This window comes from Ostrinia nubilalis, chromosome 21 (assembly GCF_963855985.1).
Source record: "Ostrinia nubilalis chromosome 21, ilOstNubi1.1, whole genome shotgun sequence".
In the NCBI taxonomy this organism is placed as follows: Eukaryota; Metazoa; Arthropoda; class Insecta; order Lepidoptera; family Crambidae; genus Ostrinia; species Ostrinia nubilalis.
This window is the reverse complement of record NC_087108.1, coordinates 9,877,118-9,893,168: the sequence shown is the minus strand read 5'-3', so window position 1 is coordinate 9,893,168 and position 16,051 is coordinate 9,877,118. Positions and strand designations below refer to the sequence as shown.

The 16,051-nt window shown below is 34.6% G+C and overlaps 1 protein-coding gene across 1 annotated transcript in view; it reads right to left on the bottom strand.

The window, feature by feature from the left end:
* The window catches only part of LOC135082356 (uncharacterized), a 155,652-nt gene that overhangs the window by 114,857 nt on the left and 24,744 nt on the right, over window positions 1-16,051 (bottom strand). Inside the window, exons 2-3 of the mRNA XM_063977144.1 lie at window positions 4,787-4,896; window positions 3,672-3,832 (exon numbers count right to left, since the gene is read on the bottom strand). Of these exons, the coding sequence (XP_063833214.1) occupies window positions 3,672-3,832; window positions 4,787-4,831 (206 nt within the window). The 5' untranslated portion in view covers window positions 4,832-4,896. The remainder of the gene's footprint in view (window positions 1-3,671; window positions 3,833-4,786; window positions 4,897-16,051) is intronic.

The following is a 16,051-nucleotide window of genomic DNA, read 5'->3' as shown; positions in this document are numbered from 1 at the left end:
CCAGAGTCATTTTTTCAATAAATAGGTAGTTACGCTTGAGCTAACTTTTATGGCTATAAAACTGTTAAGTTGTGATTAATCGCTATCCATCTATTAAAGAGGACACATGAGATCATTATTTGGTTTTGTAACATAAAAATTGGTCTAATTGATCCCAGAGGTGAGCCCAAAGTGAGGTCTTTTTTCATGTCACATTTATGGTATATGTTAATCATTTATTAAGAAATGAAATGTGTTTTTCTTTAAGGATATTTTTTGGGCTTTCAAATAACACCAATATTGTTGGGGTACCATGATTGTGTCAGAAGAAAATCTTTAAAGTTCGCGTCGCGGGAGGGTCGATTTATTTGATGACGAGTGTATTTATATCTCAGTATTTTCAGTAACCACAAATTTTCGACCATCAGCCATTGAAGACTGTTTGAAACCAAATATCTCTTCAAGGAATAGAATGCCGGAGTAGAATAACTGGAATACCCTATGGAGTATTTAAATAGGTAACTGTATAAAGCAAATTACATTGTATAACATTGAAGGCTTTGAAGGATCGCGTTTCAAGTGTATATTGTATAACCGAATAACAGTCGAGTGAGAGTACACTTTGAAACCAAATATTTCCGTGGTGAATAACAAAGTAAGTGTTAAGGTGAGTATAGACTAGAGCATTTACTTGTAACCAGCGATGTCATGGATATTCGTAACCGTAACCGAAACTTTCGGATATCAGAAATAAAAAAATATCCGTAACCGTAACCATAACCGATTCAAAAGTTTCGGATAGTTTCGGATGTAGGCAGAGTCAAGCAAGTTAATGATTGCATCTTGAAGTTACAGTAGGTAATAAGTTTTTTCCCATAAGATAAAAGCTTTTTTTGTGAGACCAAAAGAAGGTGACAGATGTGAAAGAAATCTCTTCTCCACCCATTCTATTCGTAAGGCATGAACTGTGTTGGACAAGTATTGCAATTTGCAGCACAGATATCTGTAACCGTAACCGAAACTTTCGGATATCCGAAATAAAAAAATATCCGTAAGCGTATCCATAACCGAAACTACATTATCCATAACATCCCTACTTGTAACAAGACAACGAGCCGCTCTTTTTTTTTTTTTTTTTGAAGGGTCGCGCGCTGGTAGCTTGAGGAGCTTTTCCAGCTTCACCGGGAAGAGTGGCGAGTACAGAAGGTACTCTAGCCGTTTGGCGATCGTCGGTCGCAGACCGACGTTCGCGATCGGGCTGTATCGAGCGCATAAGGCGCCGCCCGATACGAGCCGCTCTACGATACGTTTTATTCATTTATACTAATTGGGAACAGGTTGTGGTCGTGGCCTAACAACTACACGCTGGAAGATGAATAAAATTGATGAATGCTACTGACAACGCCACTCTTGTAGCGGAGTTTGGGGCTGACACTGAATAGGTTTGTTGTCGACACGACAAGAAGAAGAATTGGGAAATATACAGTTACGTACAATAAAATTTTAATTAGGTGCAGTAAAAAAATGTTCTAGTGTATCACTCTTTCACGAATCAAATGTCGTACATTTTACCTATATTGTACCATTCGTAAGAACGTTACATTACATAGAAATGCTCTGGTCTATACTTACCTTTACGTACTGACATTTACTGAACTTGTTTGTGGAAAGTTTTCAAGCACTAGCCTATTTTTTTGTAAGTATTTCACTATCTTGTTTTTCATGAAATAGGCCAAGAAGAATAGACTGTTCTGTAGTTAATTGAAGATTTAAATCCGATTTTATATCTTTAATCCATAATGTAAGGACATAACTTACAATGATTTGTTTTTGTGAGTTATAGCACAGAATACTGAAGTACTGTTATAGGCATTTGACATGCATCAATCGAGCTATAGCTTTTTAGGTAAGGGTAGTTTAAAGTGCCCTTTCAATTCAAGGATTAAGTCCAATTTGTATAGAAATTATCAACTTACTATCTACTCCATGACCTATGATCATCATCAGAGATTGTATACTAAATATAAATCAGTCAAGGGTAGTACCATAGTGGTTCATTATAGTGTAGGTATGATTCAGTTTAAATTACAGTTATACTGCATTGAAGACATCATTTACATTAATCGCTCAAACATCTGAAATTAAACCCCTACCATAAAATGATAGAAGATTTAAAAGATGTCCTGACTCTCAATGCAAAAGGACGTAGGTATCTGAGATTAGCTTGAATAGCGCTACAAAGTGAATATCTAGCTCTTTAGCGATCACTTAGAATTCTTGTAGAGATTACTATTGTGTATAAGTTGTATGTACAATTATTGCACATTTTGGTAAGGTTACTTTAGTACATTATGTATAATTTTCAGTTATATCTACTAAAGGATAGATGAGTGTCGTATTTGAAATTGATAACGCATTTGCGTCCGCATTATTGTGAGTCCACACAGTTTTATATTTTCAAACGCTTTGATATTTTTTGATTTGGAATGTATTTTGAGTGACAGTCATCATTCCTTTAGTAGTTTAATCTAGATGTCTTAAAAACGAGGTCTTAAGTTTTTTTAGCGGAATAACTCCGCTATTTATCTAGTTTATTCAATATCAAGAACTCGTGTTTAAAACAATAAAGCCTGCCCTAAATCCATTTTTTGCTCTAGTAACTAAATAATATTGTTTTAAACTTTCACATAATAATTATTCTAGTAAATATGAACCATTTTGTACATTTGTATATTTATTGTTCAATTTCTTTAACAAAATAAGTTAAGTTTAACTCATTTACCTTGCGGGCTGTATATACATAGGGTAACTTTCCAAACAGTTGTAAAATTAGAAGCGACTCAGAATCAGTAATACGCCCGTATTCATAAACGATGCTTGCTTAAGTGAAGCAGCAAATCACAGCGTTGAATAGAGCTATGTGATTGGTTCGTGTGTCACCCTGTGCGTCCACGTGCACTGTGAGATCTCATAGTAATGTTTGTGAATACGGGCGTCAGAATCAGTAACTTAATTAATTTCGGTAGAGAAAAAAAAATCTAAGCCACTACTGTGGATCCCAAACTCGTTCAAAGAACCCGCCCTTTAAACATATTTCACTTTGCAGGCCCCTGGAGATCACAATCGAGCACCAAGGCGTTACAAATGTCAGTAATTTTATGTAATGTTTATTTTCTAAACTTCTCCTGTATTATTGCTGTGTCTTAAGAAGTTGTAATCAAAGTTGTGTGAACAAAAGCAATTTTGGGAATAATGGATATTTTTATACTTAAATAAACCATAAACTTGAAAAAGATCGCCATAAATCATCATAATGTTTTATGCGAAAGAAGTAAGTAATCATATAATATTATTTTTCTTGTAAAAGAAATATTGCATTTTATTTTATCATGTACGAAATGAAGACGTTACTCATATTTTCCTGCCTGTACATAATGAAAATAAACAGTTTAGTTAGTTACATTTATCTATTGAATTTTTCTAGCGTTAAAAGTCGCATCTCATTTTTTTCATTTTATCGCATTTTTCCAAACAGCTACACATTTTTTTGGTCTTTGGCTTGAATTTGTGATACTAAAGACTAGAAGGTTTTGGACCTATTCTCGAATAATACTTTTGTTCATGGATTTAGAGAAGGCATTTACAGACTAGCGTTTAGTCTAAATACTTTTCTATAATGCAAGGACACTGACCTTTGCCCAGGGCTTTTGCTTTCGCTGCTGGCATTGTTGCTAGAGTCCTCATCGTCTTCCCTAGACGTGGCAGCGGAGAGCACCCTGGATGACCCCGCGTTGACCTCACTACCATCGTTGTCCTCGACCTCGGAGTTGCGACGACTTGTGCCTTCTTCTGCCTGAAGAAAAAGAGGTATACGATGTTAATTAAGAGGTATAGGGTGTAAATTAAGAGGTATACGATGTAATTTAAGAGGTATACGATGTAATTTAAAATGTGAATAAAGGGGTATACGATGTTAAGAAATATTTATTGTAATAAAGAGGTCTATGTGTAATTACGAGGTCTGTATTTTGTTTGAGAGAACTTCAAGGTAATTAATAGAAGGTTTTTGTACTTAGAAAGTATTATTATAAAATGTCTGTCGAAATGTATCACAGTGATTTATTGGTGACAAGGCATTGATGATGACATCATGACACTTGACAGATTGGTAAGAGGTGGGACTAGCTGAGGGCTTAGTGTGAGTTTACATCAAACGTTCTCACTAGTGAGTGCGTAAAAAAATAAATATTTGACGGATTTTACAGCGCCCCTAGCGGAAACTTTCAAGAACTAAAATTTTCATATATTTTTTTAAGAAGAAAGAAATTTCATCGTTTGTAAACACTTTTGAAAGTTACAGATTAACAAACATATTTCCCGCGTAAATGCTGGCTCGGATTTTTTTACGCAAAAAGAGTTTCACTGTGACTAAACAGGTTAAATATCTGTCGTAGGCATATCCACATTAACTGTAGTTCAATTATGTAATGAATGCAATTAGGTTCCACAATATGTTGCATTATGTGAGTGTCGTGCATGTAATTTGCCATGATAGGTACATTTGTATGTACATTATATTAATTTACATTTAATTTTCATGCGTGCAAGGGATTTTGGCGGTTTTCGTGGTCATCATGCATTAGGGGGTTGAATGACACATAAAAACGTGCAGCATTTAAATGACTTGTTTAATCTAATTTATTAATGGGATTTCAATTAAGTAGGAATATTTTAAGAAGAGTATCAAAAAAAGAAAGTAACTTTAATTAAAATGAAAACTTAAACTAAAAAAAATTGCAATACTTACCTGTATTGTTATAAGTGGAATAGTTTCTTCGATATTTTTGTACATAATACAAAAAGTGTGTTTTGATTTTTATGTGCACTTTTATACAAAAATTGTGTTGTCTGCCTTGTCTATTGTTTTTACAGGAATTTACATAATGTCATTAGATATGCTTTTTTTTAAAGCTTTGTGAAACTACAATGGTAAGCGAGGATTCCTTTTTTATGAAGGTTTCTAATAATGTAATAATAAACTATTAAACTATTGTTTACTGTTTTACTAGTTATGTACCTATGATATAAATAACTAGTTAAAGACATGGGCAGTGATTACATTGAAAAAAAAAAAAAAACTTAAAGTATACATTTTTATTATATTTTTTTAGATCTAATTATGAATTACAAGCTAAAGGAAATTTAAGCATAAGTAAGTTAAAACTACAAAGGAAACAAAAGCTGTAATAGATAAAAGATAAACTAGAAGCATGAATATCAAATAATTTGCACACATTGACAAAGGAGATTGGTATAGCATAATAAAAAAAAACTAATTTACCAATAGAATATATGGTCGTGCTGATATTTCTGGCATTTGGAGTAGTTTCATAGCAGTAGATTTCTTTTCAATTAATATAAAATAAAATAAAAATAAAATAAAATAAAATAAAAATAAAAATAAAAATAAAAATAAAAATAAAAATAAAAATAAAAATAAAAATAAAAATAAAAATAAAAATAAAAATAAAAATAAAAATAAAAATAAAAATAAAAATAAAATAAAAAAATATCTCAACTTTATCTCAACTTACAACAATCTCAATTCCTGTAGTGTCATTTTTCCGAGGAAAATTCAACCTAATTTGGAAACTTGTTAAAATACAATTGAACCTAAAAAGTTTCAAAATTAACTGAATACTTGCTTGAATTCCGAGTTATTTTTTTTTAAACATGAAACTGTAAAAGTAATTATTTAGCGAAATATGAGTAAATAAAATAATAAATAGGAGACCTTTTTAAAGTCTAGATCGAGCTTTCATAATCGAAGCTCTTCAAGCGTCCAATCTTTGAGTTCCACTCTGTATATGGGAAATTGACTTCCCATACTTCATCGCCTTCCCGGGAAGGACGGAAACCCCCACTCTTTTGTAATTACCCTCCCATCCGCAATTTTCCCGGCGACACGACCCTCAACATCATGAGTGGAGAGGCAGTCGGTATGCACGTAGGAAGGCTGGTGTTCCTTTGCTTTAGCTGTGCTAATGCGAAAAATTATTCAAGAAAGAGCCTAAAATTTACAGAAGTAAGTTGTTTTATTGTAAGTTTTCTTATAGCTACGTATATTAATACCTACGCCAAAAATTATAAGCTCCTGTGTAGGGTACCAGCTAGCGTAGGGTGCACGCCATTTTATTGATTTTAGACGATAAGCCCGTAAATAAGTCATCTAAAATCGATGATAAGAATTTAGTAGGTCAAACATGCGAAAGTTCTATGAGTGATGAAACATACGGAGAATTAAACGAAGTAACATGTAATAACATGATAAATTGAATCTGACATTCACGTTACTGTGTTATTCTATGTATTCTATAGCTCGCCAAAGGCGGTGGACGCAAAGCTTTAAAGCGATTGGCAGCATGCATTCAGCAGGACGGACGCTCTCACCTAGTATCCTGATAGGTTAGTTTAAACCGAAGAAAAATAGACTAAAACAGTCAATAAAGCAATCATTCGTTCTCAAATTGGCTTGTCAATACAACGAAATATCTTTTCAGTCTGAATTGAGTATATATATTTTCTGGGTCGTCAATAGGTGTGGGCTTCTTAATAACACTTAGAATTAGATGGACAGTTTTCATACAAGCGCTTCATATAAAGTAAGACCAAAGACAGAAATTGTACCTTTAACATTCAATGTCTTACATAAGTTTCACTAGTGTTTCTTTGTAATGCCAGAATTTAGTGGTCTAGTTTGAAGCGCCTCCTTGAATAAAGTTTTCTATAAGGATGTTTCACATATTATTTCTAAATAGACAATTAAGTTTTCTATCACATTATTATTCCTAAATAGACAATTTGTAAGGGATCTACGACTTTTTTTTACTCATACGTAAGACTACGGTTCTTGGGTCAACAGTTTGGCTATATTTTTCAGTTCAGCAATTTTCTACGGGCCATTACTAAGAAAACTGTAATCCAGTTATACTAAGACCGTATTTACATGGATTCCTTACAGTTACAGAAAAAAATCGTGTGTCACGGGAGACTGTATCAGATTTATGTAAAGCAGAAGCAGTCACAAAAACAATAAAATGACATTTTCGGTGACTAACGAACAAAAATGACAAATTGTGCGAATCTAAATAAAATATTCGTGGAAACAAATTGAATAATGCAAGGGAGGCTTTTTCGTGATACGGTATCCGTAGGTATACATATTCTTCTCTGTCATTCACTCTGGTATGGTATAGTATGCGAAAGAGACAGAGCAACAAGGTAAAACACTTCGAAAAATTTTATTGCAATTTCGACCCTAAATCATAACTACCTAAGAGGCTACCACAAATTGCACAAATTGAACAAAACAACGAAAGTCCCTAATGTGTTAGAAACATTATGTCCTTCAAGCCAGGTTTAAAATCATCGAGGGAATCTGACACATGGTTATAAGTTGATTTGCTGTCAACTGTGCAATTCCTTTCCAAGTCACATCATCTACAGAAGTCTGGGACGCAAATTGAATCCACTTGAAATACCTACTTACATTGTCTAACAAGTGCTGAAAGGGAAGATACATTTTGCGTATAATTTTTCACTGTCACTAAATTCCCTGAGGTAGATACTTTGTACCTAATAATATGTAAAAAGGCTCATCTACTTCATATCGTTTTCCCGGAAATTGAATTTTTATCTTCGGAATCTTTCAGAAGTTGCTGATACCTAAAAAGTACCAACATTCGTTTATTATATTACGTATATACGTAACTAGCGGCGACTTCGTACGCGTGGATCCCGTTTTACCTTTTGGGGTTGAATTTTGCAAAATCCCGTCTTAGTGAGCACCTACGTTCTAAAAGGAACCCCCATGCAAAATTTGAGACTCATAGCACTTGTAGTTTCTGAGATTTCGTGATGAGTCAGTGAGACAGTCAGTCAGTCAGTGACCTTTCGCTTTGATAGATAAATATAGATAGATAAATAAACGAATGTTGGTGTTACGCGTATCCACATCAGCAAGCAACACACAAATGTTTCTATAGCATCGTAATTACACGTTTTTGTTAAAATACTCAGTTAAATATCCAGCAATTAAACCTTTTTCTTAAAGTACTTAGTTAAATGTCCAGCCATCGTTACATTATTCGCTAAAATGTAAAACATTTTCACCAAGCTGCAGTGTAGTTAAGTGTAGGGAACCCTAATGAGTGGGCTAGGGGCAGCCCCTAGAGTACCTCTTGTGGACGAGTAGCTTATTGCTACACAGAATTGCAGATTTAAACTGGAGCTCTTAAGTTCTCGGGAAATTTTTATTCATGAATTTGCTTTAGTGAAATCTTTCGGGACTTGGTTGATGTATATTTGACGACTGATTTGGCCAGGTTGAGTTGCACCACAATATTTTAACCGTACCATAACCATACACGGTGTTTTTTGTGTGGAGTTTGGATAGACTTTTGACGTTTGTTAAAATAAAAGTAAGATGGTGTAACTCAGCCTTAGTGTGTAAGAAATAATAATGTTTTATAGTCCGACAGTACAGCCGCGGGTAAAAGTCTTGTATAGTAGGAATTTACACTTTTAAGAATTTAAACTTTTTGGAGCTACAAATTATCTTATATGGTTCCTATTTATTTCGATACGAACCATTAAATCCATAACAGCCCTATCTATTACAGCACTATGTATGTGTTATTCCTTTATTCTATCTCCTACGTATATTGAATCAGCTTTACGAAAACTATGAGATTTGGTACTCGCTACAATGTAACCGAGTATAGCTTTTAACGTTTGCAAAGTCGTTTTATACCCATCTCAAGTTTGTGTAGCCCAGAAATGTTTTATTGCATGTAATAATAAAAGTTTGAAGTATAATAATAGGACAGGATTACTTAGTATTGTCTTAAAAGTATTTTGTTAGCATTAAAGATTATAGCAGTCACTTGTAAATGTGATAATGTACGAACTTATTTAAGCAGCTAGGAAACTCTTTAATTGGCTCAGATTTAATACTCATCAAACTAACATGAATATTGTAAACAGCTGTTGAGTTTCTGAATAAATAAATAAATATTTACAATGGTAGATAAATTACAATGACTAGTAAGTGCTAGTAATTTTAATAAATAGATAATTATTTTTGATTGCAAAGTGAAATAAGGCAATTCAGTCAATGTATCCTATTTTTATTATGTTAAAACTAGCTTTTGCCCGCGGCTTCACCCGCGTAAAATTTTGTTTGTCACAGATCGTCTTAAATTATAGCCTATAAATGTTATTCTGGGTTATAAACATTAATACTGTAAAGTTTCGTCAAAATCCGTTCAGTAGTTTTTGCATCCAGACATCCAGATATCCAGACATCCAAACTTTCGCATTTATAATATTCGTAAGATACAGATGAAGCGAAAGAAGTCAAACACTGACATCTTAATACAGTAGCCTTTTTAGAAGAAACAAAAAAAAAACTTTCAGAATGCTAATTATTATGTCATAAAAACAATTGCCTCAGCAAACGCCAATAAAACTCCGTTGTTCCGTCAAAATAAGGAAAATTTTAACCACTTTTATCTCGAGTCAACTTTCTCTGATAGTCCGATTTTGATCCTTAAGCCTAAGAAGATAAGGCGGCAACGTTCACCAGACTTCAAAAAGTAACTATTGGATTACGCCTAGAAGGGCTTTGAAGGGCTGCACAACACAACACGAAAACTGGGTCAGGTTTGTAACCAAAGTTTGTGGAGGATAAAAAATAGACAACTGCCTTCTTATTAAAAGTTGGACAAGTAGAACAGTCAAGACAATCTTTATACTTATAAAAGTCATGCTACAACACAAAGTAAATTCTTGCATTATCCTTTTTTAACCGCGTTTTAATCTGTCCTTTTTAGAGGGTCATAATCCCAGATTTTTTTGTTCTGCAAAGAAATATACAGGATGTAACGATAAGTGATCTCACTCGATTATATCTAAACTATACAAGATATCGAAAAACTGGTTTCTGATCCTGAAAGTGCTTTACGAGCTCTATCAAACGGTGTCAATAATAAGTTACAGAATAAACTGAATCTATCTGAAAATTCAATGTTTCTATACATGTTATTTCCATACCTACAAGTTGCGGGTATTAGTATTTCAACTGGTTTTTCTTGCAGTAAATTTTAGCAAATGGCCAGATGAACACTGGAATAATTTTTTTGACTGTTAACACTGTGTAAGTTTTAGCCGATAAGTAACTGCTCAAACACGAAACTGCAAATGTAACAACCAGCTCGCACTAAGCTTTTCGACGACTCTTTTATAATGCGAACAGCTAGGGACTGGAATTCGCTGCCTGCTGCTCTTTCCCAAAGACTATAAATCCGGGCATTTTCAAGGCGAGAGTGAATAGGTACTTACAGGGCAGATATGTACGATCCTAGACTGCATCCTACTTAACACCAGGTACGATTGTGGTAAAAAACCTGCCTTGTTATGCAAAAAAACCTTTCAAGATAGTTTTCCCAACTGCATGGTCACTGTTTTAGTTATAACAGCAATCTGAGACTTGCCCAGTCAACGCTTAGAGACAAGAGATTATGCCAATCTCAATTGTTTTGATCTCCTTGATTCTCAGTGCCAAGTTCAAAGGTAAATGTTCGACCGCGAACGTTCGGTAGCATTCGCCGAATGCTTGCTAAATATCTTTAAATTAGGGTAGGGTTTGTAGATTCCATGCAGAAAGTAAGTCAAGTGATACATCGTAATAATCAAATCGATAGAATAGTCGAGTGACTATGCGCCCTTGCCTTTATCGTAGCAAGTGAACCTTTCCGATGCTAAATTTTAAAAGCCTAGGAGGCACATTAGAACGAGACAATCAATCAATCATAAGTTGTAATCTATCTATCTATACTTCTATACTATCTACTATATAAAAATAAGTCGGGTTTTCCTCCCTGACGCTATAACTCCAGAACGCACGAACCGATTTCCACGGTTTTGCATTCGTTGGAAAGGTCTCGGGCTCCGTCAGGTTTATAGCAAAGAAAATTCGGGAAAAGGGGGTAAAACGGGATCCACGCGTACGAAGTCGCGGGCGGCCGCTAGTTAATATTATAAATGCGAAAGTAACTCTGTCTATCTGTCTGTCGTCTCACTTTCACGCCTGACCACTGAACCGATTTTGATGAAATTTGGCATAGAGATAGTTTGAGTCCCGGGAAAGGACATAGGATAGTTTTTGTCCCGGTTTTTGAAACAAGGTCGCGCGCGATAAAGTTTTTCTGTGACAGAAAAAATTCCACGCGGGCGAAGCTGCGGGCGGAAAGCTAGTAAAACTATACACGGACAATACGGACATCCAATTTTAAGTCATTAATCACATTATTGTTATTTGTTTTTGGGTTAATAGTCGCTCGTTTGTCCACTCAGGGCTCGACGAGACGTGGTCTCCACTCGAGAACTCGTCGACCCCATCAGTCACAGATTACGAGACCACTGCCACTTCAGTTTGCATCTTAAATCCACAGATTTAGTTAAAAATGTAGACCACTGCCACTTCAGCTTGCATCCTAAATCTATTACTTTGAGTTAAGGTAAGTTACCTACTTTCTGTAAGTTAAGTAAGTGACTCAACGCAGCTTCACCTGCTTGAATTTTGATTGCGTTCTATTATCACTTTAATTTTAATCAAGGGCATAACATTTTGTACTAATTCTGCTTAAAAAATATCGGTTTTAAGTTTTTTAAAAGCCTATAGCTTAATTCTTTTCGTTGGTCCATGGTAGTACATTGCTTACGATTCTCATAATTTGTTACAACATAAACGAAAACATAATAAAATATTTCATTTAATTCATCAGAACAAAAGAACAAATTGACATTCACAATTTTATGAAGTATAATATGTAGTATATCCGTTAAACTAGCACCCATAACACAAGCATATTAATTGCTTACCTTGGGGCTAGATAGCGCTGTGTGAAATTGTCGAAAGATATTTATTTATTTATTATTTATTTATTTATTGTTAACGAAAAGCTCACTGACATAAATAGTGTGTTTTGGAAGTTTAAATAAAAGCTTTACAGTGAATACGAGTGTTTGCGAGGAAACGAGAATTTTATTGCAGCATGTTTAACAGTTTTGTTCGCGAACTGTTTTAATACTTGTTTACTCGTTTTTGTACGCGTCTCTTTCAATTTCAGTCAGCCGAGATGTTTTCCTAAATTCATTAGAATATACATAGAATATTTTTCTGAAATAAAAAGAAAGAGCCTAAGTTACTCTTAATTAAGATCAACTGACTGTCAGTAAAGCTCACGCTACAATCACGGAACAAACTTGAAAAGCTGATTTTTGAATTGCAAACAGAATCTTCAACATTATTTTGACCTAGTAGTTCTATCCCGTCCAAAGACCAATCTATGTTCAGCAGTGAACGTCCTGTGGCTAAAATGATAATTATGCAAAAATATCTTCATATTCTTACTTACTTAACAGTTGCAAAACTTGCAAAGGAAAAGAAATTTAGTCAAGAGTTCCTTCCGCCACTTCTTCTCAATACATATAAATTATTATGTTATTAACAGTGGTGGTAGAGCAAGTTATATTGTTGTGATAAGGGCCCAAGTACTGAATAAATATTTTGAGCTTGATTTTGAAAACTATATAAATAAATATGAATTATTTATATGTTATAGATTGTATAGTACAATTAAGCACTAGTACCTTATTATTGCGCTAATCAAGTGTTATACTCGCATAAACCTACGTCTGAGAATCAATCTGTAGCCGCCCTACTTCCGATCCGACCTAATTTGTCGCTACTTCAGGCTGGAGACATATTATTATCTGGATCGACCTTAAGTATAGTAATAGCCAATAGGCTTTAGCAATTATGTATATTGGGCATTTGACACTACCGATCAATGAGGGTGTTTGCGATTGAAAAATCCACCAGATGGCGGGACGTGGATGTAGGGTCTGATTGCTGCGTGATTGGTGGATTTTGACATATCTGTCAATGTCATGTCAAAAATAACCAATCATGCAGCATTTGGACCTTGCGTCTACGTATTGCCATCTGGCGGATTTTTCAATCGCAAACACCCTCATTGACGTATCAAATAAACTATCAAATACTGTTTTACCAACTTAGGCTGGTTAACTTAGGTGGCTAGGTGTCGTAAAAAATACTAATGATTTATAGTATGTATGTATTTGACTCTTTCAATGGAATGTAAAGTGTATCAGATTAAATCCGATATCTAGTTTTAAAATAAATCATCCGGGATTACACACTCTGGGCAAAGACAATTTGTAGTTCGTAACATGGACTAGTCTGGACTACACAGATCTATGAATGTTTATGTAGGTACCTACTTGTAAATGTCTAAGTACTTATCGGTATAAGTATGAAGATCGTTTCATCCACGAAGACGCGCCCCACCAATTTTTGGTCGAGGGAAACGGGTGCGGGGAGTTTGATCCGAGCAATCCAAGCGTCATTATTGTAGTGTGCGTGTGCACTCATGAATTCGACCAAAAAGTGGTGGGGCGCGTCTTCGTGGATGAAACGATCTATATGTTACTGTAAAAGCTCGAATTGCAGTAAATCCTAAGATATTCCAGTAAAACCTAAGATCTACCAATTCCTAATGGTAAATGTCCCAAAAGGTTTGCGATTCGAACTCTTACCACCATTTCGTTGGTAAATCTTAGTATTTACATTAATGGCACGGTAAATGTTGAAAAACAAAACAAGCATTTTTGACAGGTAACAATCGGTCTTATCTACGCATTACACGAGCGCAGCCTTTTTGTATTGTTATTTTTTTTTATCCACAACGAGGAAGCTCTTGGCCTGTATCTCACCTGAAGATGGTAATGTACGAACAATTTAAGAACTAAAAAGAAAGACCACGGCATCACTTTTCATTTCAATACAATTAAACAAACCATGATGTCACTGCCTTGTTTTTTATTTAGCAACGTAAGATCATTTCATATAAAATACTAGCTTTTGCCCGCGGCTTCACCCGCGTGAAATTTAATTTGTCACAGATCGCCATAAATTATTATAGCCTATATTATGTTATTCTGGGTTATAAACAATAATACTGTAAAGTTTCATCAAAATCAGTTCAGTAGTTTTTGCTTGAAAAAGTAACAAACATCCACACAAACTTTCGCGTTTATAATATTAGTAGGATGCATGCAGTACAAAATTTCAGTGTCCTAGATAGGCTAGATATCTGGGGGCACGGCAGTGCCCCCACCAAGTCGAGCAAAAAAGCGGCACGGCCGTACCATCCTTTTCTCGAAGCAATTCAGGCCATTTTCGACCCCCTGTATCATCGTTGTGGATAAAACTAGAAGACTGAATTTTCAGTATCCATGCAGGCATTGTAAAAACACGGTATATTTCAAATTTCATTCAATTTGAACCAGTAGTTTAAGAATTATAACGGGTCAAAGTTTCTTAATTTTGTCACTCACTGACTGACTGACTGACTGACTGACTGACTGACTCACCGATCATCAAAATTCTAAGGCACTTCTAGCAGACCTGGAAGCTTCAAATTTGGAATATAAGTAGTGTTTGGTGTATGAATCAAGGAAAAACTAAAATATTTGGGGGCACGGTAGTGCAACCGCTAAGTCTAGCAAAATTTTTCAATTTCGGTCCAGTTTTATAAATATTTAACTACTTACCTAAATAAGTTTGTAATATCATATAAAATTAAATATAAAGGCACACGGTAGTGTCCCCGCCAAGTCGAGTAACATTTTTCAATTTCGGTCCAGTTTTCAGCTCAAGAAGTAGAACCGGAAAAGAGAAAACGGAAGGGTACCTACAAAAATAAGAAAATTTCATAAGTCAGAGAGAGGACTTTAAGAAAATTCGTTGCTGGTTAGATATACATACAATAAGTAGAAGGTACCGAAAAGGAAAAAAGTAGAACTGTTTACAAAATACAAAAAGAAATGAGATCCCATCAAAAACAATACTTGTCAAAAAAACCAAGTCTCGCAACTCAGTTGTTCTACGGTAAAAAGTTGTGAGATCCATGTAATACCAAGTCCAGGCCAGGAAATCTTTAACGTTTTACATAAATTATTGACTTGGCCATCGCACTAAATAATTTAATTTACACGTGTTTTCATGCGATGGCCAAGTCAATATATTTATGTAAAACGTTAAAGATTTCCTGGCCTGGACTTGGTATTACATGGATCTCACGACTTTTTACCGTAGAACAACTGAGTTGCGAGACTTGGTTTTTTTGACAAGTATTGTTTTTGATGGGATGATGTTTACAGGTAATGAGTCAGAAGGAATAAAAAAAGGAAACAGTAAAAATGTGAACACCAAAACACAAGAAAAAGAAATGATTGCAAATAATTTGGTCCTGTTTGGGTGTCCACGGAAGACCAGCGTCGTGGCATTATCTACTGAGATGCTACGACACCATGCTGAGTGGATACCTTTTCAGTATCATTGTAATTACCTTCTCATTAAATAATAATAAGTATTGTAAGTGTATTGTCGATGATACTGAATAAACATTTTTTCTTTCTTCTTTCTTTCTAATTTAAATAAGTTGGTATTAGTTTGTACTTATTACTATCATATGATACCTTTATAATACTATGTACCTGTTTTGTCTAATAGTTGATTAAAGTTAGTAATTAAGAATTACTCATTGTTTTATTCCTAAAACCAACATCTACCAGCTGACAGAGGTAAAACCTAGCATATACTGAATTCGAATGGTAAAAGCTCGAAAAAATCGTAGTATTTTCAGAAATACTTACATTTACCAACTCATGTCGGTAAATCCTAAGACTTACACTTAAATCTTAAGATTAACCGTAGTTCGAGCTTTTACAGTAACATATATACAAATTAATAAAATAAGCCAATACCGTTATCATAGTATGATGTTAGCTTATGATGATTGTCGAAAAAATTGCTTCATGATCGCGATAAAATATTAACCACATGATAAGTAACTCCCCAAAAATGAATGTCTATTTCACGCCCAAACACGGCGCAAATACATCTGACACAAATGTTCCCCAT